This window comes from Podarcis filfolensis (assembly GCF_964270895.1).
Source record: "Podarcis filfolensis genome assembly, chromosome: 11".
In the NCBI taxonomy this organism is placed as follows: Eukaryota; Metazoa; Chordata; class Lepidosauria; order Squamata; family Lacertidae; genus Podarcis; species Podarcis filfolensis.
This window is the reverse complement of record NC_139613.1, coordinates 51,603,214-51,628,157: the sequence shown is the minus strand read 5'-3', so window position 1 is coordinate 51,628,157 and position 24,944 is coordinate 51,603,214. Positions and strand designations below refer to the sequence as shown.

The 24,944-nt window shown below is 44.3% G+C and overlaps 1 protein-coding gene across 6 annotated transcripts in view; it reads right to left on the bottom strand.

Moving 5' to 3' along the window:
• Nucleotides 1–246: 246 nt before the first annotated feature.
• The window catches only part of SEMA4D (semaphorin 4D), a 120,687-nt gene continuing 95,989 nt past the window's right edge, over nucleotides 247–24,944 (bottom strand). For all 6 annotated transcript variants that reach the window (XM_083576729.1, XM_083576734.1, XM_083576732.1 and 3 more), the window contains 11 exons: nucleotides 22,257–22,355; nucleotides 19,847–19,940; nucleotides 18,833–18,946; nucleotides 17,928–18,079; nucleotides 12,811–12,986; nucleotides 12,564–12,720; nucleotides 10,941–11,163; nucleotides 9,697–9,812; nucleotides 9,308–9,480; nucleotides 5,161–5,207; nucleotides 247–2,641 (listed from right to left, as the gene is read on the bottom strand). In XM_083576729.1, coding sequence (XP_083432855.1) covers nucleotides 1,722–2,641; nucleotides 5,161–5,207; nucleotides 9,308–9,480; nucleotides 9,697–9,812; nucleotides 10,941–11,163; nucleotides 12,564–12,720; nucleotides 12,811–12,986; nucleotides 17,928–18,079; nucleotides 18,833–18,946; nucleotides 19,847–19,940; nucleotides 22,257–22,355 — 2,271 coding nt within the window. In that variant the 3' untranslated portion in view covers nucleotides 247–1,721. The remainder of the gene's footprint in view (nucleotides 2,642–5,160; nucleotides 5,208–9,307; nucleotides 9,481–9,696; nucleotides 9,813–10,940; nucleotides 11,164–12,563; nucleotides 12,721–12,810; nucleotides 12,987–17,927; nucleotides 18,080–18,832; nucleotides 18,947–19,846; nucleotides 19,941–22,256; nucleotides 22,356–24,944) is intronic.

Genomic DNA, 24,944 nt, shown 5'->3' with positions numbered 1-24,944 from the left:
GAGGACAGAACAGGAAAAAGAAGAAGAAAAGGGCACTAAGGAAAAAAGTTCTAAGAACATGCCAAAGAAACAGTTTGCAAAGGAGGGAGAAATGAGCAGCAAACATTTAACCAAAAGAAAGTTCCTTCTTATTTCTGTTTTGAAATACAGGAAATCACACCTGTTCAAATCTTACAGCGAGAAAACCCTCTAAGGCTTCTGGTTTTTTAAAAGACAAGTTGTTATTGCTCAAGGACAAGGATGAAATACAATGAACTTCAATATTTATTTCCTTATTTTTTTCATATATACAGAATCAAAAATAGAAAAATAAAAGCAAAAATGAACCATACAAAATCTAGAACAGTTTACACTAAGACCATCTAAGGTGTGTGCTGGGGAAATATTTCAACAGGAACAAAGAAAAGAAAAGGACTTTGGGACATGTTGCCTACTCAGTCGTCTCTATTTCTAACCATATTTACATGAGACACAAAAGACAGCGAGAGACAAGGATTTTTAAAAACTGTACAGCACAAAGGAGTTTTACAGACAAATAGTGCCATTGTTGAGTCCCAGGAGAGATAAAGTGGTCGACCCTTTGGGCAGTTTTCTGCTCTTCTCTGGTTTCTTTTCTCCAGTTGCCTTTTTGGAAAACATTGGTGGAAGTTGTGAAGAAACAGTGAAAATATTTGGCAAAGTTGATTATGGGAGTGAGAGAGGCTGGAGCCCTATTGCTTCCCAACTGCGGGGAAAAGTTACAAAATGCATGACATCCTCAACAGTCTCTTTTGAGAGGTCCATCGCATGTTTGCCAAGGTCCGCATTGTATCTCTGAAACAGAAGCCTCTCACACTGCTGCGGTTCAGTGACTACTGTTTGTCCACAATAATCCACTTTTTAAAACCTTAAAACAATTCCATAAAATCAGTTAATGTGGCAGTGTCCAACTACATCTTTTTAACATCTTTTTTCTAAAGCTAAACTCCCCACAACCCAAAAATGAACATTAAGCTCTCAAAATGATTACCATATCAACGCCTCTAAAAAAAGGGGGGGGGGGAGAGAGACATTTAACCGAAGCTTATCCCTGAGAACCTTATGCAACTCTAGAATACATCATATTCTAAAAAGGTACACAAACAGTTTTGGAAAGATCCAACATTTCTTTCACCAGCTAAAACTACCAGACAAATGCATTAAAATCACTAGATGCAAAGAAATGTCCCAATCTGGACAAAAAGGCTATTATTTACCAATCTGATAAACTAAACATCATTTCCAATTTGGAATTAAACTGAAATTAGATTTTTAATGGCAGTTAAATACGTGCAGGCAGGAGCTACTGAAATCCTTTTTGGTATGGCTCTGCAACAAGAGTTAATTTTACCTTCTATGAAAAAGAGGGATTAATCAAAATAGTCAGTATGTGCAAGTGTTAAATTTTCCTTGGCTGGGGAGCAGGGGAAGGGCAGCTTAGAAGCTCACCGTGTGAAACCGTAACTGGCCATTTAAAATAAAGAAGAAACACATAAGAAATAAGTGTGTAACAGAACCGTTTTCAGAAAATGAGAGATCTCTCTCTGCTCTATCCAGGTGTGAAATGACAATGTGTCACTTCAAAAAAGCTGAGAACACGTAGCCCTTTCTGGCCCAGTTATCAAATCTAAAATGTTTTGTGTTCAGAAACAAACGATTCAGAATGACAGTACTTTCATTAGGGAAGGTGGGGTTTTTCTCCTTTAATCCCCCTCAGCATCCGAGTCAGCAAATTTCAGTTCGCACTTGACATCAAAAGGTTTGTCCTTGACTTCCTTGTAAGACTGCGAATGGTCCTCATCGTGTTGAACATGGCCGTTTCCATAGTCGGCTTCAGTCTCGTATCCCGTGTCATGTGCCGGTTTTGGGTGCTCCCCGCTTTGGGTCAAGAGACTGCCTGGCTCCACCAGGGTCTCCTTCACGCTTTGCTCACAGTCAGAGAAATCGGCCTTGGGCTTCTTCTTCCCAAGCAACATAGCGGAACGAAACTTCAGGCACTGGTCCGGCAGAAACCCTTTGTAACAGTTGTAGGCAAACAGGCACAGGAAGAGCACGAAAAAGAAGAGGAAGAGGAACATCAAGAGGGAGTTATCGTTGGACCTCAGAAACATGGTCTTTGCAGAGACCTCGGGGGGCGAGTTCAAGAGCTCGACGTCAGGTGCGGTGCTCATTAGGGTGGGGACAATGGGATTCGTCACTATCCTGGACGTTGTGACTGGTACCACCGGGGAGGTGGAAGTGTGAGCGGCCGGGTCTTGGATAGCGACAGTCGGCATTTTGGCTGCTTCCGCGTTGCGTTCGGTCGGTGTGGTTGGCTGGGCCGGGCTCAGAGTGGTGTGCTGAACTTTCCTCAGTTCCAAAACATGTTTCGCCAACACTTGCGAGAACTTCTGGTTCTTCACTTTTTCTTCCGACAGGCACTGATAAACGCCGCTGTCGCCCTCGGACAAATTGAAGATCAGCAGCGCCTTCTCCAGCAGCCGGTACTTCGGACTTTCCACCTTGAGCACATCGTCCTTGAATTTCCAAACCACCTGGGCCAGGTTGGACTTCTGAGAGCATTTTAGCTCTGCAGTGCTGCCATGCTTGAAAGTGTGCTGCAGATAATGCTCTCTTACTTTATCTGGAACAGCAAAATAAATGTAAACGAGAACAGAAATGAGTTTTCTTTTCGGTGTGGGGAGCAGGCCAATTCAGCCATGCAGGCATATACTGGGGAAAAAACTATCAGCTCACAACAAGTGTCACGCTAGCCTGAAACAACAACACATATACGCATCACAGGGTACAACTTACAATGGATGTGGCAAGCTATTTGTCTAGGAGAAAGTGGTGGCATTCCTAAGTATCTATGGAACTGCTTGCTAAGTTCCAAAGATGGAGTTGGGAAAAGAAATCTGTGCAATTAGCATATGTTTTGTGTACGGGGATGAGGGGAGTAACACATGAATGTTTCTCTAAGCCTTAAGTCTTAAAAGATGATGTTCAGTCATCGCAGGAACAAAGACTGCGTACACAGGCTCATCCCAATAAAATGAGCACACGTGAAATTGCCAGGGGGAAAAACCCAAACCAACCCAGAAAGTGCAAAACCTCAAAAAAATGAATGATCCGAAGAGTCATAAACATTGCTGAAATATTTAAGTGCAACTACCTTTTATCTGAAATACTGCTTTGCGTTTAAATTCTTTTGCAAGAAAACACAACCACCTGGTTCACACAACACAGTAAGCCAAACTATGGCTTTCTGAGACCATAGTATCTTCCGAGTCTGGCAGCGTTCCCTGTGTGCAATAGGGATTGCCAAACAGAGCTTTCAGTAACTCACACGTGGTGGACAAAGCCAGAAAGTATTTGACCATAAGAAGCTCCGAGTCTATGAAGCTTTGGATCATGTGCCCATTGCAAAGAAAATACTTGGGAGTTCTACTACACCAGGCCTTTTTGGTGATGGCTCCCCACCAATGGAATGTTCTCCCCAGGGAAGTATGCCTGACACTATCACTGGCTACTTTTAGGCACCAGGCAAAAAACCTTTACAATCAGGCTTTTGGTCTTTAGATAGTGCGGTCTCTTTTAGTAGACGTCAATGCCTTTTTATGTATATCACTGCTTTTAGCTTTTATTTGTATTAACTCTGTACTGGTTTCAATTTTCGTATTCTAAGTTGCTTTTCAGCTTTCTCTTTCATTAAAAAACTGACTAAAAGCCCAATAAATAAATAAAAAAGACCAGAATCTCTATTCAATGTATTCACACCATATATTTTTTTCATTAATATAGCAGCAATAGCAACAGCAACTCTTTGCAGAAAATGTGCTGTTATGGCAAGAAATCCCGCGTGTTGCAGCCAAACTGCTGACTGAGGTTGGTTACAGGGAACACAGTTACTCCCTCGTTTAAAACAACCGGATACTGGTCCATTTCCAGGCACAATTCAAATTCCTGGTTATGATCCACAAAGCCATATGTGGCTTGGGCCTAGGCCACTTGAAAGATCGTGTCTCCCTGTGTGAACCTGCCTGGGTGCTAAGACCCTTGGGCCTTCTCTCGGTCCCATCGGCATCACACCTAGTGGTAACACAAGAGATAGCCTTTTCTGTGTCTCAAGAGAGGCTGGACTGTCTCTTTCTGCTAGTTTTCTTTCTGTCCTATTCAGAGAGGCTTTTGGAAAGCAAGGAGCAAGTGATACTGATCAGCGGCGTGCTGTCAGCACAAACTGTTTTAACTGCTGATTCTAGCTGTGCCCTGATGTGTTTAAATTAATGTTTCTATTCTATAATGTTTTTAAATGTAAGCCACCTTCAATGCCAACTTGGGAGAAAGGTGGGATATCAATATGTTGATGTTGTCAATGATGATGATGATATTCAATGGTTTGAGGCATCATCTCTGGGGATGCAAAACTTGTCCTTTTGGAAGGCACACTTTCAGTCAGAAACATTAGATTAGACATTAATATGGTGGTACCTTGGTTTTCGAACACAATCCGTTCCGGAAGACCATTCGAGTTCTGAAACGTTCAAAAACCGCAAACTCAATACAGAAAACTCAATATGGAAGCAGTGCGGCATGTTCGACTTCCGAGACGTGTTCGAAAACTGAAGCATTTACTTCCGGGTTTACGGCGTTCAAAAACCGAAACATTCGTCAACGGAGAAGTTCGAAAACCAAGGTACCACTGTACTGATTTCATAAACCCCATGACAATTCAAGGGTATAAAAGGCCATTTCCTCAAGTGATTACAATAACAGCTAACAGAGGGGTCACCAACATGTGCCCTCAGAGGCCTTCTCTGAGTTTTGGCCCCCTGCTCCTCTGAGAGAAGCCTCCTTCAGCCAACAGAAGACCTTTTTGAAGCCTAATTTGGGCATGGAGGAAAGGTTACAGCTAGGGAACAGTTGCGGCACATGTGAGGGGGCCATAGACTGCGAATTGGCCCTATTTTGGGGGGTGGGGGTGGAGGAAAGCAAAAACAAGCCAAAAATAAAAAGGTGTGTTGTTTTTTTATTGTAACAAAAAGCTACACATTAAATGGAAGCGTTAGATATTGCACCAAGCAATTATGTGGAGGAGCTCAGCCCAAATGTTTATTACACTTATTATTTCACCAACTCTTTTGGAAAGAAAGAAAAGCTTACCAGCAGTACAAGAAGAAGCATCGCCACTAATATTCTGAATCCAGTCCCTACAAAAGTAAACAGACAGTCAGAGAGTCAATACATTTACCATCGTCTACCCTCCCTACCCTCTGTGTGCAAATCTCTTCCCACCTGCAAATCTGTTATCTGCCTCCCTCCGAATGCCTGGAAAGGCAGCACTGACAGGATTTGATAATATCCAAACAAGTGACGCAAGGAGAGGGGGAGAAGAAGGAGCGCAGAAGCCGTCGGATCACCTTTTTGCTGAAGGGCAGCATTCCACAAAGTGACAAACAGACCCTTTATTTAAATAAACAAGTTGTGTGTGTTTGCAACTGTTTGGAACACGGTTTGGGAAAGCCGTTGTTCAGGAACCCTTTTGGAGTAAACACTTCTCAGACGTGGCAGTGATTTTGAGTCTGTTGACTCCAAATTTGTGCCGAAGCCAGGTAGCTTTCTTTACAGACCTTTAAATGGGAAAAATCATTTAAAATATCTGCAGTCTTCTAATACCTTTCTCCTATAGTGTGTGTGCTTAGGATATCTGGTTTTACTTGTGGCCATGGAGGCGAAAGAAAGATCTAGATAAAGAATAGCCCACAATTTTTTTCAGGCTAACAGCTGCTGTGGATTTGGCGGTGAAATGTTTCATAGGATAAGTTGGAACCACGTGTGTTATGTCTTGACATCCCAATACCACGTGTGTGAGCATCGTGCTTCCCTTTACTAAGCCACGCAGAAGATTTCTAGACTTTGGGAAGGAGGTGCCAGACTTTAATACTTCAATACTCTGATTTACCAGGAACATTCAGGGGACTAGCCTAGTCCCGTAGTAGTAGTAGCAATATATTTATACCCTGCCCATCTGGCTGGGTTCTCCCAGCCACTCTGGGCAGCTCTCAACAGAATACTAAAAACACAATAAAACATCAAACTTTAAAAACTTCCCTAAACAGGGCTGCTTTCAGAGGTCTTCTAAAAGTCAGATAATTGTTTATTTCCCTGACATCTGATGGGAGAGTGTTCCACAGGGAGGGCGTCACCACCGAGAAGGCCCTCTGCCTGGTTCCCTATAACCTCATTTCTCTGTGGGGGAACCGCCAGAAGGCCCTCGGAGCTGGACCTCAGTGCCCATGGCTGAAGAATGTGGGTAGAGATGCTCCTTCAGGTATACTGGGCCGAGGCCATTTAGGGCTTTAAAGGTCAGCACCGACACTTTGAACTGTGCTCGGAAACGTACTGGGAGCCAATGAAGGTCTTTCAGGACCAGTGGTGCTGGCGACCACTTCCAGTCCACTGACCGCACACCACTGGGTAGGGAGGGATAATGTAGTGCTGCTGACAGCCTGACTGCTGTAATGGGAAACTGACACGTCCCACCTAATTGGTAAGCCAGAGAAGGAGTGGTGGAAAGTAGGCAATGATCTGACTTGCTAAAACTGCGTACTGCAGCTGTCAGCCTAGGGTGCTATTGGTAGGCAGCTCCTGTAGTGGCCTGGTATTCGTGCCCAGCTTCCTGAGGATGCTTAAGGAGGTTCTCTCAAGGGGAAGCCCTGGAATAACATTATGAACTGCAGAACTGGGCCCTGAGATCATCAGTTGCGGTGCGTCCCCAAATTCCTTCTCGAATAGATACTTTTGTTCTGTTTGAGACCTCCAGGTATAGGGTGGTATATACCGTATTTTTCGCTCCATAAGACACACTTTTTCCTCCTAAAAGGTAATGTGTGTCTTATGAAGCGAATGCTCCGCAGCTCTCTTTAAAGCAGCAAAGCGGGACAGGAGCCACTTACACGGGTGTAAAGCAAGCACAGCGGGAGCCGTGTAATCCTTCCGCCCCCACGCTCGGCCGCCCCACTGGGATGGGTGCGCACACACGCGTACCACCCCCTTGGGACGACGCTCGTGTGGGTGACGTGCCGCCACATAAGACCCTCCCTCCGCCACTGGTCTTGCCAGGACAGTAGTACCTTCCTTTGCAGAAGTTTGAAATTTGAAGGGCGGCTGTGGTTTGGTCCTTGTGTTGTGTACGAAGGTATGAATTAGGTAGGTTTGACTTTAAATGGGAATTGAATCAGATTTCTCCCTCATTCCTCCCTCATATGAAAGCCCCCAGAACTCTCTGCAATGAACAAAATGGAGGAAAGTCCCACTTCTTTTGGCTTTATTAAAATAATTGTGTAGGGCCAAACCATACAGTCCTTAGAACTAAGGGACTCAATGTGGGAAGCTCATATATTTCCATTGCTAGGGGATAAAGTCTCTCTTCATTTGTTAATGACAGGGATGATGGCTCTTAATGCCACTGTTGACTGCTGTTCACTTTACATGGTTGAAATATTATTCTGATATACCGGTAGTTTATTAAATAGTTTAGTACAATATTTGATTCAAAATATTTTTTTCTTGTTTTCCTCCTCTAAAAACTAGGTGAATTATGGAGTGAAAAATATGGTAAATTCAATAAAAAATAATAATTAATAAAATACAAGCAGTGGTGGTGAGGAACAGGCCTTCCAGCAGTGGGCTGTGCTCCTCAGACAGGCTCACCTAGTGCCTACTTCAATGTCCTTTGGGTGCCAAATACCTTTTTCGTTTCCCCAGGCTATGAAAAAGTGAAGCCATTGCTCTTAACAGCTAAGGGCGTCCCTTTTAAAACCCGGCTGCAGACTGGAGCAAAATGGCTGCCATGCTGGTCCACGCTCCCAGTAAACCTACACTCAGCTGCCAGGCTAGAGAGTAGGGTGCCCCTGTGGACAATGTGGCTGGCCAACAAGTATGCATTCCCACCATTTTCATCATCAACCTCTTCCCACCGTTTCCCCTGGGGCCAGACAAAATGGGCGCTCCCATCCGGGAGAAGCTGTCATTATCTTTGTTTTGGCTTTATGTATGCCAAGTACAGCTTAAAAACTATGAAATAAATATATAAAAGCAATACGAAGATGCGGTAAACAATGATTACGAAGATAGTTATCAATTGCAATACCGGTATGCTCTGCAATGACAAAATATCTGTAACTATGGAGCTTCTGGTTGTTGTTTTAAGAACAGTAAGGCAGGTTTGCATGGTTGAAAGATGAACAGCTGGATATGCATCTAGCCAGGGGTGTTCTGACTTGGGCAATTTGTTCTTTCAGAGCCTATGTTTGTGAACTTGTTTTCTTACACTTACAGTCCACCAGTCTTCCAGGCCTGCTACATTTCTTACATTTATATTCTAGGCCTGCTTAGCTTCAGCAAAGAGCCCATCATGGGACCATGTGTTTTTCATACGTAAAGTAAAAAAATGTTAGATTCTGTTGGTATACATTAATTATTATGTTGATTTTGAAAGGCAATTCAAAGTTGCAGCGTTTGGGCTGTGCATTCTCTGTGCTGCTTTTTAAGTAAAAGCCTATGCCCCCAAAAGCCTGAACTCTGCACGAATCTATTTTGCATTATTTACTCTGCCCCTCTTGATTATGCTAAGTGGCAAAGAGCTCTGCACTCCATGATTCAGTAGGAACTTTTTCGGAAATCACTTCTCCTCCTCCCTACAGATTTTTGAGATTTCACTAAAGATTGCCCACACACTAGAAGTGTCTTGCGGTACCTGTTTAGAACAAGAAAGATGACTTGTGAAAATCCTATGCATGTTTACTTCAATGCAAGTTCCACTGAGTTCAAAGGATCTTATTCCCAAGTAAACATGCATAGGATTGCAAGAAGAACAAGGAAAGCTGCAGAGGATTCTTCTTAAGGTGTTGCATTTTGTACCAATTTCTGCTGACAGTGTGCTCTTGCAATTATAGAATACACACGGGGGGGGGGTTGCATTTCTTAGTTAACCCACGTAAATATATAAATTTCCTCTACTTTGCAATACATTGGTGGTACAGTGGTACCTCTGGTTGCGAACATGATCCTTCCAGAGGCCCATTCGCAACATGAAAAGAACGCAACCCGCAGTGGCGCATCTGCGCAGGTTGCGATTCGCCGCGTCTGCGCACGACGTCATTTTGTGCGTTTGCGCATGCGGCAAAACCCAGAAGTAACCCTTTCTGGTACTTCCAGGTCGCCACGGGACGTAACCCGAAAGAACGTAACATGAAGTGGACATAACATGAGGTATGACTGTAACTAGCAAACATTTAAGTGCTTTTACCTTTCGGTCTCCCTCTCTTTGAAGATATCGACACAGAGAGAGGTACGGGCATTCCAAGCACAGTACGGATCTCTTGCCAGGACGCAGTCCACACAGCTGGTGTATTTGTCACAAAACGCAACGGGAGACTGGACTACTCCAGCGTTGGACCCGGCATAGAGATATTGCTTGCCCTGCAGAAAGAACATGGGGGGAAAGTTACAACTTTCTTAGCATCTCACAGGAACAGTGCCTTTGGGACAGTCCAGGACAGGCTACAAAACCCCCAGCAGAAATGACTGAATTCAACAGCTGCTTTCCCTCCACTCCACCCCAATGGCAGGGTTGGGTATTCTTGCTGTTCTGGTATCTCTCTCTCGCCCCCAGCCCAAATTCTTACTCAGTCCTACCTTTTTCGAAGAAAGTAACAGTGTCTGAATGGGCTCAAAGTTTGGGAAGAGCTGCGTTTCTTCAATGATATGCATTCCGTTTTCGTAGCCAATGGCTTTGTGAAGGGCTCCTCGGTCTGAAACAAAAGGACCACACTTTGGTATATGTAAAAATCAAAATACAAAACCAGCACACACAGACTACAGTCTGATGTTTTCACCCTAAGGCTCCTGCTTCTTTCCCCTTGTGCCTTTCATTGTGTGTTTCACTACACAGCTACCCAACCTTGAGCATTTTCATTCTCTATCCAACGTTCATTTCATCCTTTAATTCCATTTCTTCTCCTTAAACTGCAGTCGTTTCACCCCTTCTGAGCAGTCTGCTACCAGGACATGAGCTGGATTCTTATACTTTGGCTGTGAACTTTTTTTTTTTTGGTTAAGCACCAACCTTTTTTAGACCAACCTTGGAATCCAGCAACATTTAAGGTACAAGTTCCCTCAGACCCAGAGAGCTCAGCAAACCTAGGAGCTGTGTTCCATAAATATATGGGGACCCAAGGTTTGGGAACATTATGGACTACTCAAAGTGTCATACTCAGGTGAGGAAATTATTCTTCAACTTGTTCTTAAATCAACATAATGTTAAATGATTTCCTTACAATGCTGGTCTGATAGAGCCATTTATTTATTTTTAAAAATACAATCCACCTTTCCTTGGAAAGAATAATTAAGCCAACTAACAACTGGCAATTAAACAATTGCTTTAAAAAAAGGGGGGAATCACAGAAACAATTACTATACAATTAAACAAAACCACATACAAACAAAACTAAGGTATCAACACTAAGCAGCCATCACCAAAATCTTTACCACATAAAAAGTGAGCAATTCTGAGGGAATTTCACAACAATGGTGCCATGACTGAAAAGGCCTTTTCTCTTGTATCCAAACTGCTGAAGCTCAGAGATCTGGGTGTAGAGGAAGGTTCATATGGGAAGAGGAAGTCATAAACGTATCAAAGTCCTGGGCCATTTCACAGCCTCAAAGGTTTAAAATGCAGGACTCTGATTTACAAATATATGCGTTAGCAAACTAGTTGGGTGGAGTTAAACCCCAATCTCACAGGCAATTTTTGCCAGTCTTAGAACCCGGGATGCTCTGAATTACAACAAATATGTAGCTCACAAGAGGGGCTCAATGAGCTGAAAAGCCACCTTATCATACTGCAATGTTGTCCAGTTCTCAGAGTGCGGAAAACTCACCTGTGCTGATGAACATGACATCATACAAAGTGCCATTCAGGGCCTGGACTCTGTCTACCACAATCTGTGTATACTTCACATCTCTCTTCACCAGTCGGGGCCGGTCTCCAATTGGAATCACAGAGTCATCCATCAGAGGATGGTCTTTGACAAACTGCAGGGTTTTGTCGGGTAAGTTGAGCGTAGTCGTGATATTGTCTGCTCTAGCCTCCTTGTTTATACACTGTCCCAAGAAGAATGTATGTCATATGATTAATGAGAACTTTAAAAAGGAAGAGCAACAGATTACTAATAAGCAAGACAGGGAAGCAGTTCTAAAACAGTTAAAGCATTGTTTAAAATAAAAACATTACAGCTGCTACCTTTTAAAATATGTATTTATTCACCGTGGGATAAGCCAGATTCATATCTTTCTTTTAAGCAGAGGTGTGCTCATTCCATTGACAATCAAGAAATAAGCAAAGCGTCTGCGAAGTTTGTGCAGTCTTCTTCCATGGAGGCCTCTGTTATTTGTCTCAAACATTATCTGATTGTATGAAGCAACAGCCATGTATGGCAAAAACATAACAAGGAGATTCCCAGAAGTGGATAAAACTGTCCTAAACCGTGCAAGTATTCTTTTGTGCAAGCTTTCACTTTATCATGAAGTGGAAGAACATCTCTGTTCTCAGTGGCTAAAATATATCTTGATGATGGAATGCAAATATCTTTATAGGTAAATTACATGTATTTTGGTCTTCTTGCATAGTGCAGTTGTTTTGTGTATAGTGGTACCTTGGTACTCAAACGGCTTGGCTCCCAAACAGATCGGCTCCTGAACAGCGCAAACCTGGAAGTGAGTGTTCCGGTTTGCAAACCTTTTTCAGAAGCCAAACGTCCGACGCGGCTTCTGATTGAGTGCAGAAAGCTCCTGCAGCCAATCAGAAGCCGCGCCTTGGTTTACGAACGGTTTCAGGAGTCGAACGGACTCCCGGAACGGATTAAGTTCAAGAACCAAGGTACCACTGTAGACTGCATTCAGATTTTACTATTCAGAACATTTTCTTACCGGATTCTGAATTGCGTAAGTAGCTTGCAGCCAACTGTTAAGTGTGAAGACCTCCTCACATGGTTCAGGTCACTTCTAACCATGCCTGGGACTCCCACCCCAAGGAACAATTTGCCTTGCATGAATAGGGTTGGTTCAAAACATATGAGCTATCATTTACACTGATAGCTTTGTGGGACTCATGCCATGCAAGCTGAGGTCCTGGAAGCATCCACACCGCACAGGAATATGTGAATGAGGCCGCTGGCAAGCACCCCAACACCTGCCGCTAGGAGATAGAGGAAGCTGCAAATCTAAAATAGCAACCGACTAAACTAGCCAACCCATATTCTCTATGGGTGTGTTTGCAAGGAGCTTCCTGTGGCAAACAGTAAGAGGAGTATGTCATGGGAGAAACCATAACCGGCATTGGGTTGTGTAGGCATCACACACCTGCTGTGCTGGTCCTCTCCATCTGCCAGGAAGGGATTAGCACAGTTGGGGGACCCAGAGGCCCTGAATGAGTGCATGTGGCACATGAACATTTGCCTATTATGAACAGGATCGTAACCAGCCCTCAGTTTATTCAGACTTACCGCTCCAGGCCGGGGTTTAGGAATCTCTCCATTGTATCGCAACCATTTTGTGTGGGACTGCTCAACGGTCGCGATCTGCATGTACTTCCCTTTGGCAAAGACATCCTCCACTGTCGAGATGTTGTAGGCACAAACAGCTGATAGCCCAACGTTGTTCCTTAAAACACACACCAAGGAAACCAAAATCAGCAACTTGTTTCACACTTCCTCAGAAACAAATACTTCCAAATGTTCAAGCGTTACTTACAATTGTGGGGAGAAAACCCCGTAGATCACTGGCTCCTTCGAACTTGGAGTCTTCAGGATGAAGACATCATTGACAACGTTGAAAAACAAATTTTTCTCTGGTACAGAGCAAAGCAACCTGGCCTTGAGATAGGATGTCCATTTTTTCTGTAAAGTTCTGTGTCCACCTTGATCCCCCTTTAAAAGAAAAATGCATTCAAAAGTAAGCAGATGCCTTTTCCAAAGTATACAGAATTCTGCTACATTAAACTGTATAATTGCAACCAATATTTCAAGTACAGTTTGTATGGACAAATTCGCCAAACAAGGTGGATTGAGATTAGCATTAAGAGGTTACTATTAGCACATATAACCTGTGAGAGATAGATAAATTCTGTTCTACATTGTATTGTGTGTCGGCCCATCTAGTCTAGCTTCCAGTTCTTGCATTGACCAGCCAAATGCCTTTGGGGAACCTGCAAGCAAGTCCCGAGTATAGCAGCACTGTCCGCACTTACAATTCCTAGTAGCTAGAATTCAGAGGAATACTGTCTTCCACAGGTGAGGCAGAACATAGCCTTATCCTCCATGGATTTGTCTAGCCCTCTTTTGAAAACATCCAAGTTGGTGGCCATCACCACCTCTTGTAGGACCAAATCCCACCCTTTAACCATGCACTGTGTGGAGAAGTCTCCACTCCCGGACATGAACTGCACACACTTAGGGCCTCAATACTCATGTGTCAGCTGCTTCAGCTGCAAATCAGCAGAGAGACTCCGAGACGAATGGAAAAGTTCATTCTTTTTTCCAAGGAAATATAATACAAACAGAGAAACCTACGGTGAGACTGTCTGCAGGTAAAGCAGTTGCCAGAACTGATGATCTGGGCCTCCCACTTCCCCCTAAGTCTCTTCCCCATCCAGCTGTTTTCCCAGCAGTCTTAAACTCCATCGAGGGACGGGACCCCTTGCACTCTTTGTTCTGCTACATGCAGAAGTCTCTAAGCCCTTGGAAGCAAGAAGCTGAATACAGTAGGACTGGCAGGCTCCAGTGAATCTGTTCCAGTCTCAACCCCACACCTCTTCCTCCGCTGCCTTGTCCTACGTCTGAAGTGCTTTCTGCCTCTCCTTCCTCTCTCTCACTCAAGCCTGTTGCTTGTTCAGCATCCAACCATTTTGCCCCCCACTCCAGCCTCTGACCTGTCTTCCATGTCCCACCACCACGCCTCTGGCTCTGAGCCTTCCTCCTCTGAGGTTCCCCTAGGGGGCGTTCTCCAGCTGCAGCCTCCCACCACTCCTCATTGTCTGGCCAGTCCCTGACAACATGTTACATTCATGGTCTGGGGACTGCTGCAGAAGCTATCCCTGTGAAGGGAGTATCACCGTTTTGGTTTATGGATAAAGGTAAAAGGACCCCTGACCATTAAGTGCAGTCACAGACGACTCTGGGGTTGCAGTGTTCATCTCACTTTACTGGCCAAGGGAGCCAGCGTTTATCCGCAGAAAGCTTCCGGGTCATGTGGCCAGCATGACTAAGCCGCTTCTGGCGAAACAGAGCAGCGCACGAAAACACCGTTTACCTTCCCGCCGGAGCGGTACCTATTTATCTACTTGCACTTTGACGCGCTTTCGAACTGCTAGGTTAGCAGGAGCAGGGACCAAGCAAAGGGAGCTCACGCCGTCGCGGGGATTCGAACTGCCAACCTTCTGATCGGCAAGCCCTGGGCTCTGTGGTTCTGAGGAACGCCTGCCCAGTGTCAGCATTACCCCTCCCCAAAATAGAGCAAATGCCAGTTTGGAGACCAGCTAATGAGTGGGCTCCCTTCCACCACAGTGGAAAGAGCCATGCATACCAATCTAAAAAATGTAACCTTCATCCAGCAAAGAATGAATTTTAAGTGCGAGCCTCTTATGGGTGAAATATACATTAAGCATTAAAATACTAACTGTGCTCTCCCAGCTTTTGCCTTGTCTGCACTTTTCGAAAAAAGCAGATGTCTTAATATGAAATGCATTCGAGGTAAGCAAGGATTTTATTTTTCACCGAGGCGGTTTCAAAATAATGGTAGGCAATTTATTTTCCTATGTAACAAAAAATGCACATATTTTCCTCCTCCAATCTATATATAGTTCCACACAAATCGTTAAGAATGAGAACCCAGTCACTTGACTGTTATAGTGCCGGTTAAAAGCAATGACAGACAGTCAGCAGACAAGAGGACCATCACAGATTTACTTCAAGCTACTGAGATCTCATAAATCTTGCAGAGTGTATCAGGTTCTGTTGCTTAATTACATCCAATGAGTTTTTAAGCATCTGGTTTTAAAATGCAACCTCACTGCCCCTGGAGATATCTATCTATCTATCTATCTATCTATCTATCTATCTATCTATCTATGGCAGACAGCATGCTCAGTAAATGTTTCTGGAAATTTTGCAAACGTTTTAAAAAATAAACCTTGTTTCACATCAAGAGGTTTTCCCCAAAGCCAGGCAGCTACTATTTTGTTTAAAAGGCATGAGAACGACAGAATTACGGCTGGTTGCAATCGTTTTCTTCCAGGCTATGGCAGCTAGCCACCTGTCACATCACAGTCAAGCAAGAAATTTTCTTGGTGTGAGAAAAATGTTGGCTTTGTCTGGTACCCTTTAGAAATGCGTCTGGCATAGCTCAGGCATCCGGCTTCCCTTGAAATTACGATGGCTAGAATTCAATCACAGCTTATGAGTGATGCGTGAAACGAGTGAAGCGGGAGAGTATAAAGAGTTCTTAGTCTCTCTCTTTTTTAAACTAAGAAAATTAATTTCCACCATCATCTAATAATGGGAGCAACTTGGTTTCCCTTACTGACACAGAATCAACCAGTTTTTGAATGCAGAATGCAATCTTGAATCCTTTTTCTTCTTCTGAAGTCTCGCTAAAGCTATGTCCACATGGAAGCATCTAACAGTCAGGGATTGGAGCTACGGTGCTCTGTTGGAAGCACTGTCAAAATCTTGAGGAAGGGAAAGACTCCCCTCCACGGAAAAAGCTCTGGACGCACAAAGGACACAGAGAACCATGCAGACTGTGCTGTTCATGCTAGCTGAGGGACATGCACAGTGAACCCAGACCATCAGGGCAAGGGGCGGGGAAGCAACATGACAACATCTTGGGATTGAAAGGGCCACAACTTTGTTCATTGTATCAGACGGCTTTGGCATAGGCACTGGGGATGTGTCCTGAATCAGCCAACCCAATTGCTGGCTGATTACTTCATCAGGGTCGATTCGGGTTAAGGATCCCTTCCATGACACACATCAAATGTGAGTGATCTCTCCAGGATGCCATTTGAAGAGTTCTATGGCCCATTTGCCCCTGTCAGGGCATTTGGACAGAGTCCTTCTCCCTAGAGGCCTTTACTTAAACTTCTTAATAAGTAAGGGAGTTAGGCTCCTTGCTTAGACCAAGGATCCATGCCAATGACTTTACCTGCCAGCAAGCTGTGACAATTGCTGTGAAATAGGCAACACCTTCAAATGTGGCCCGCGTTGTCCCGAGGCAAATTCCTTCCTGGCGCCAAATATCATTGACAGAGTAAAAAAAGTAAAAGCAGTGCTTTTTTCTAGGGGGACGCATACCCCTAAACATTTTGTGAATCTAGGTTTGGCCTCATTGAGGGGCAGTATTTCAATATGAGTAGGAAAATGAGTGTGCCCCTAAACATTTTTTTTAGGAATAAAAAGTACTGGGTAAAAGGTAAAGGACCCCTGGATCGGAAAGTCCAGTCAAAGGTGACTATGGGGTTGCAGCACTCAACTCGCTTTTCACGCCGAGGGAGCCAACGTTTTTGTCCACAGACAGTTTTTCCGGGTCATGTGGCTATCAGGACTAAACTGCTTCTGGCACAACGGGACACTGTGACAGAAGCTAGAGCACACGGAAACATCGTTTACCTTCCTGCTGCAGCAGTGCCTATTTATCTACTTGCACTGGCATGCTTTTGAACTGCTAGGTTGGCAGGAGCTGGGACAGAGCAACCGAAGCACACTCCATTGCGGGGATTCGAACCGCCAACCTTCCAATTGGCAAACCCAAGAGGCTCAGTGGTTTAGACCATAGCACCACCCTTGTCCCAAATAAACAAGCACACAATCACCATTGTGAGGCTCAAAGCAATGAAGCTGATGCCTCCCCAGCTGTTGCCATTGGCTGTGGGTTTCTTGTGATGTCACAAAAGCACTTGGCAACTGAGGGGATATGAAGGCAGGCCAAGGGGAAAGCCCTTTTCTGTTTCCAGCAGGACACACCTGGCAATGGATGTGACATTCAGCACTGCCCAGGTTTCTTCCACTTGGAGAAGGCAAAGTGGTGAATGGAAGGAGACAATCCTCTGGCAGTGGGATGCTAGGGAGCGATAATAAGGCAAGTTTGCTTGCTTGAAGGCTACTGGTATCACTGATTAGAAGCTGGCGGACGTCTCATGATGGGCCTAACAGTAGCTTCTGGCACAACGGAACACCATGACGGAAATCAGAGTGCACAGAAACGCCGTTTACCTTCCCGCCACAGTGGTACCTATTTATCTACTTGCACTGGTGTGCTTTAGTACTGTTAAGTTTGGCAGAAGCTGGAACAGAGCAATAGGAGCTCACCCTGTTGTGCAGATTCCAACCGCCAACCTTCTGTTCGGCAAGCCCCAGAGGCTTAGTGGTTTAGACCACAGCGCCACCCGCGTCCCCTGAATGACAGAGTAACTCCATAGCAAGGCCATGCACTGCCCGCTTACCTTCGGGCAGGGCCATAACATGTAAGGTGAGCAAGCGGGATGTCCACTGCCAATTGTGCTGCTGGAAGTAGCCTATTAAAATACACTGGACAGACCTGAGTGATAGCTGTGGTTCAGCCAGGTACGCCTCAAAAGTACAGCCCCTTAACTTGGCTGCAACTGGCCAGTTCAAATTTAATTGGTAGAGGACCCCACTGCCAGAGCAGCAAGTCGTCTCTCTGTAAGCCTGGACATCTGGAAATATAGACTGCACATCTGGACTACAGTGATTGGGGGGAAAACTGCTAGCACACAAAGCAGTGAGAGTGTTGTTTCCTCTCACCCCAAAATTATTTGGAAACAATGGGGAAATGGTTCAGCTCATTCTCACCTTACAAACTCTGGCTATCCTTGGAATCATCAGCTTGCCAAGAAATTCATATTCCACAGAAACCTCAGTGAAAAAGAAATACACTTTGTCGTCATCCTCATCGGCACTGTTTGGGTCAGCTCTTATCACATCGGCAAAAATGAAGTTTGGTTCTAGAGAAGTGAAATACAAAATTGGTTAATTTTAATAATTCCCCCGCCTCTCAATATTTCCTGTTAATTACTCATTGTGGAGATTTTATATACACACACGGTAGCTGCTCCTTGGTCCTAATAGTATATGATAACCTAGATCTTTACTGTAGCAAATATTTCGATTTCTATATTTCACAAACCCTTCAAGAAAATTTATATTAAAAAAGAGCTATTTTTGAGATCAAGATCCAAACACACTTTTAAACTGAGAAATCTGCTCTACAATTCCTTGAGTTTTTGGTGCAAGTATTTATATAGCCACAAAAACAACAACACTGCTCTTATGGAATAATTCTTGAAGGAATCCTGTTAAGTTATTACAATTCAGCACTGACTTACAGGAAGAGGTTGTTAGTCCATATTGCATTGCCATTTCCCACCCCTCATCCCCTTTTAAGAGCATCTCAAAAGTCTCCTGATAATCGAAAATCAGATAAAGGATAAACCAAACCACAACATAGTTTCTTCAAGCTACTTTAATGGATTTCATGAACCAAAGGTGTTTACAATTTTTGTTATTTCAAGAGGCGTATAGTCTCCAACCCAGACAGAAGACTGAAACAATTGTGTATTTCTTGGGGAATGGCAGAAGAAAGAGATCTTTCTGGCTTTGGAAAGGTACAAAAGGGGTACTATTTCGGTAAAGAAATTAGTAGACAGTACATTTTAGGCACATTCCAACAAATGTTTATTTCCCCCTCCAGATCTTACCGTTAAGCCAAGGAATTGCATATTCTGTCCGTAAAGGATTTTGCAACGAGTTCCTTGAAATAATTGGTTCACTTCCCAGGAAGTTGTAAGACGTTCCAGAGTAAAGATCCCCATCTTTGCAGCAACAAAGGATTACATGGATTAAAAATATATAGTAGTATTTAGCAATCTTTTTTCAAACTGAATGATGCCATAGGTAAAGGTAAAGGGACCCCTGACCATTAGGTCCGGTCATGACCAACTCTGGGGTTGCAGCGCTCATCTTGCTTTATTGGCCGAGGGAGCCAGTGTACAGCTTCCGGGTCATGTGGCCAACATGACTAAGCTGCTTCTGGCGAACCAGAGCAGCGCACGGAAACGCCGTTTACCTTCCCGCCGGAGTGGTACCTATTTATCTACTTGCACTTTGACATGCTTTCGAACTGCTAGGTTGGCAGGAACAGGGACCGAGCAATGGGAGCTTACCGCAGGGATTCGAACCACCGACCTTCTGATCGGCAAGTCCTAGGCTCTGTGGATTAGACCACAACGCCACCCGCGTCCGCTCCTATTACATCTTCCATCCCCTCCCAACCTCTCCCTCCTGCCTGACACCTGCTTGCAGAAGGCCTGCACTATATGGCTATATTCCCAGCTGCCAGGCTCCAACACACCTCTCCTCCCTCCCTATGTTCAATGAGCTAAGTCAAATTACCTGTTGTGTACGGTCCCCATTGTACCATTATTAAGATTTAATTCAAAAATTACTCCACTGGATCGGCATTTAGCGCTGACCCAAATGACATTGGTTCAAACGGCTTTTAACCAAATTTGATAGTTTAAGAAGCAGAGGACACGATGGGTGACATCCAAAAGATTATGTGTCTGGTCATAATGGGAGGAGGAGCTTTTAACAAAATACTGGGGTAAATAGGAGCGGCTCAAGAAAAAGGAACTCAAGATATTAGCACTAAGCATAGGATCTTCAGTTCTTCCTATAACAGGATACAGAAACAGCAGGAGGTTTGTACTTACCAACCATAACTGATGTATAACTTTGTGCCGGATCAAATGGACACCTTCCTTTCCCATCATCATTTCTACCCACAAGTTTAAACGATGTCAGGTTCTACAAAACAAATTAAAACCTCTTCTTTACTTTCCACATGGAATGCAAACAACCACAACTCAGCATACAGCCATACCTCGGGTTGAAGTAGCTTAGGGATGAATGTTTTCAGGTTGCGCTCCGTGGCGACCCGGAAGTAAAGGGGCGCGTTACTTCCGGATTTCACCGCTCGTGCATGCGCAGAGCCTCAAAATGACATCACACGCATGCGCGGAAGCAGCGAAACGTGACCCGTGCAGACACGTCTAACGTTTACTTCAGGATGCGAACGGGGCTCCAGAATGGATCCCATTTGTATCCAGAGGTACTACTGTATAGATCTGAACGCTTCAAACCAACCCTTTCAGTACGATTAGAGATACAAACTCATGCAACCCCTTTTAGCTCTCTCTCTTACATTATAAAGTCAACCTGGTGGAATAACCGCAATTGTCACATGGCGTTTCCAGATTTCAGCTTATTACATTCAGGCCCATGACTTAAGCAACAGATGGGTGAAATTCAACCTTTAGATATGCTGAGGCAATTTACGGGCCTGGTTCAGTACACAATGATTTCTACACATCAAAATGAAGCTGAAAATAGTTGTGAGAATCAGCCCTCTGTCCCTTTGTTACACATAAGAAGTATACACTTATAAAAGAAATGTGCAAAATCTAATGCTTGTGATCCGGGAGCAGGGAGAGAGAGACTTAAGTCTTTAAAGTCTGTGGCAGTTCCAATGAGATGAAATTAAGGTTGTGCTTAATTAATGCTGGACTGTACATATTTTTAAACAAAATATTTATTTATGAGTGGCATGATATTGTTATATGAATGAATTAATAAAACCATAAAGCGCAAAGTCCCAAAGATTATGATTTGGTGACATAGGAAAAGTTTGTGTCTCTGTAACACAAAGTGTTTGCCTTTAAAAAAAATAATTATAACCTGGTGCTGTTAATTCTCCCATTGCACATACAGGCACATATGCATGGAAGTTGTCCCCTGAAACATATGTGAGGATACCATGGGATTGTGGGGAATGACAAATGAGGACAAACGAGGAATGAAACAAATGAGGACTTCGGTGTGTTATCCTGGTGTGCTAATGCATACAGAGGAGCCAGCAGGAGGGAAGGAAAACATGGAGGTAGGAAGACAACACAGTTTAGATAGCCAGACAGAAACTAGGAAAAGAACAGAGAGATCAAGCAAGCAGCAGAAATAAAGTAGATTGTGTCATGAAGAGTGATTGCACTTGGACAATATTCTCTTGGCTGATTAAGCAGTTTTATGCAAGACCCTTTCACCTGCAAATGCCTTTGTGCCTTCTATTGAGGTGTGCACCACTGAAACCAGGAAGTCACTAATTGGCCTAATTGTTTTCTGAAACTGTGTATTTAAATGTCAAAAGCTGCCCCGAGTGGTACATTTGCACAAGATGGGGAGAAATAAAATAAAATAAATAAAATAACCATAGTAATTTGTACAAATTGGGAAACTATGGTTACCAGCTATGATCTATTAAATCACAGTTATAAGTTAGTTTAATATTGTTCCGAAGGTGGTGCCACAGTGTCCGAATTTGGATAAATGGGAAAGTTCATGAACAGATACGTGAAAGCACTACACATGAGGGGACACACTTGTGCCAAGATATGGGCCGGTTGACTTGGATGGATATACCTATGAAGAATTCTTGAGTGCCAGAAATGTCTCCAAGAAAATGAAAATGAAAATGAGAAAAAGCCAGTGTATATGTGGCAGCTGAGAGTAGAATAACCTTTCTCTTGCCAGAAAGTGCCAGTATACTACCCAAAACAGTAAAGAACTATTCTGATGGAAGATAAGCTTTTTAAAAGGATGAAATTGCATTAATGGAACTGGAAAGTGATTAATATGTAAATAAGGAAGCTGGCTGTGGCAAGGCCAAGAAAGGACAAATTCTGGCAACGTTGCGGAAAAGATGATAGACAGACTTACAGATAAGGGAGACAGAAAGGTCACAGTCTAACGTCAAAAATCCTGTTCTTGGGAACAAAGTAAGGTCCGAGTGAAAGGAGAACGATGGTAGAGTCAAGAGACATGGAAGGTAGACAGAGGTGGATTTTTAAACACAAGGAGGACTTCATTCTGAAGTATTCAAGACTATGAGGCTATGGCATAGCCAGGAGCTGACAGAGACAAGACAGGCAGAGAAGTGAATCAGAGTATTTAGGGAGAGACACAAAAGGGATGTCAGTCACACAGGAAAGTTTGCAAACTTATGTACATGTCCGTGTCCTTTTATCACCCAGCTCAGGAAAACTGCTTCTGCAGTTGCCCCCTGCTTACCAGATGATCACAGATGGGCTGAAACGCGTTAGTTCCACATACATAGAGTGAAGAATCATCCAGCTGTTGTAAGACACGGACGTAGTTAAGGCACTCTGTCTGTAAAAGAGAAAAGGAGGAGGAAAATACTGAGATTTCAGAAAGTGCAATAAGAATAAGAAACCCTATAAGCGACTTGCACAGCTTCAAACCTATACACACAAACAAGTTCAAGCCTTGGTTTAATTAGAAGAGATATGAACGATCCTCACGGCTGTGCATGCAACTGCTTTGCTCTTCTCTTGAACAAGTGAGCAAACCCAGGAAATATCCCATTAACTACAGTTTCCTGTTTCGTCTTGAATAGGAAACCATGGTTGATGGCTTCGGAACAAGCCATTAGAGTAAACCATGGTTTTAAGTTTCCTTAACATCCTGGCTTGTTCAGAAGCTGTTAACCATCGTTTCAGAGCTTTGGCAAAACGGAAAACCATGGTTAATGGAACACTTCTTGTTGTGTTTGCTAAAGGGGCTGTATGCAACAGGATGCTCAAATTCTGGCTATGGACGTCTGAGAATGGCCGAAAGTTCACTCAAAACCCTGCTTGTTTTTCTCTAAAGCAGGAGTTCCCAAACTGGTTCATGGACCACCAATGGCCCATGAACTTCATACAGTTGTTTAGAAGAGTGTTTGTAAAAATGCAATTTAAAATCATATAGCATCTAGCACAGGACATTAGAATTCCTACGAGAGGCAAAAAAATAAGTAAGTGGTCCGTCAAGACCCTCAGCCTTGGTCAAGTGGTCGGGGGTGGGGCAGAGTTCGGGAACCAATGCTCTAAAGCAGAGATGTCCAACAGGTTGATCACGATCTACTGGTAGATCCCTGCGAGGTTTTGGTAGATCGCGGTTGATCTCCTTAGCATCGCTAAAACTGACTCCTGCTTGCCCCCCCCCATTGTTATTTGATCTCTGGAAGGGAAGACGGCTCTTTCTCCGTGCTGCTGTTTTCATCCATAGCAATCTTTTTGTGAGTGACTTTACCCCTTTGTCCCTTGCCTTTAACCCCCCCCCAAAGCTTTTATTTTAATCCCTAAAAAGGGGGCTTCTCTCCTCTCCCAAAAAGCTCAATAACTTTGAGCTGAAACTTTAATTCTGAAAATAGATGGCAGTCTCTTGAGAGTTGGTCACCCCTGCTCTAAAGCATACATGTTCAGCTGGTAGACCGTGATCGAAAGGTAGATCTCTCGGATGCTCCAGGTCAACCTTGGGATTTAATAATAATAATAATAATAATAATAATAATAATAATAATAATAAATAAATAAATTTTATTTATATCCCGCCCTCCCCGGCCAAAGCTGGGCTCAGGGCGGCTAACACCACTAAAACAGTGCAGCATTATAAAAACATTATAAAAATTAATTAAAATCAAAATTGATGGCAACCATAAACTAAAGTTTTGTAAAGATTGCCAAAGGAGGGAGTCAGGCTGCGCCCTGACCAAAGGCCTGGTGGAACAGCTGTCTTGCAGGCCCTGCGGATGTCAAGTTCTGCAGGGCCCTTGTCTCTTGTGACAGAGCGTTCCACCAGGTTGGAGCCGCAGCCGAAAAAGCCCTGGCTCTAGTTGAGGCCAGCCTAACCTCTCTGTGGCCTGGGACCTTCAAGATGTTTTTATTTGAAGACCGTAAGTTCATCTGTGGGGCATACCAGGAGAGGCAGTCCCGTAGGTACGAGGGTCCTAGGCCGTATAGGGCTTTGAAGGTTAAAACCAGCACCTTAAACCTGATCCTGTACTCCACCGGGAGCCAGTGCAGCTGGTATAGCACCAGATGAATGTGATCTCGCAGCGAAGACCCTGTAAGGAGTCTCGGAGCCAGTGCAGCTGGTATAGCACCAGATGAATGTGATCTCGCAGCGAAGACCCTGTAAGGAGTCTCGCTGCGGCATTCTGCACCCGCTGGAGTTTCTGGGTCAGTCTCAAGGGCAGCCCCACGTAGAGCGAGTTACAGTAATCCAGTCTGGAGGTGACCGTCGCGTGGATCACAGTGGCTAGGTCAGGGCGAGAGAGGTAAGGAGCCAACTGCTTAGCTTGGCGGAGATGAAAAAATGCCGCCTTTGTTATAGCTGCAATCTGCGCCTCCATGGAGAGGGAGGTATCGAAGATTACACCCAAACTCTTAACGGACGGTGCTGGCACTAATTGCACCCCTGCAAGAGATGGGAGTTGCCCCCTCAATCCCATATCGTCCCGTCTCAGCCAGAGGACCTCTGTCTTCGAAGGATTTAACTTCAACCGGCTCCCACGTAACCATCCAGCCACAGCTTCCAAGCATCTGATCAGTGTGTCTGGGGCCGAGTCAGGATGGCCATCCATCAACAGATAGAGTTGGGTGTCATCAGCATACTGATGGCAGCCCAGCCCAAAACTCCGGACAAGCTGGGCGAGGGGGCCCATAAAGATGTTAAAAAGGATCGGGGAGAGTATTGCACCCTGGGGCACTCCACACACCAAGGAGTGGCGGGATGACAATTCCCCCCCCAAGCGCCACCCTCTGTCCCCGACCAGAGAGAAACGAGCGCAGCCATTGAAGGACTATGCCCTGGATCCCCACGTCGGCAAGGCGTCCAGGAGTTCGTGATCGACCATGTCGAAGGCTGCTGACAGGTCTAGAAGAATCAGCAGCCCCGACCTGCCTCGATCCAGCT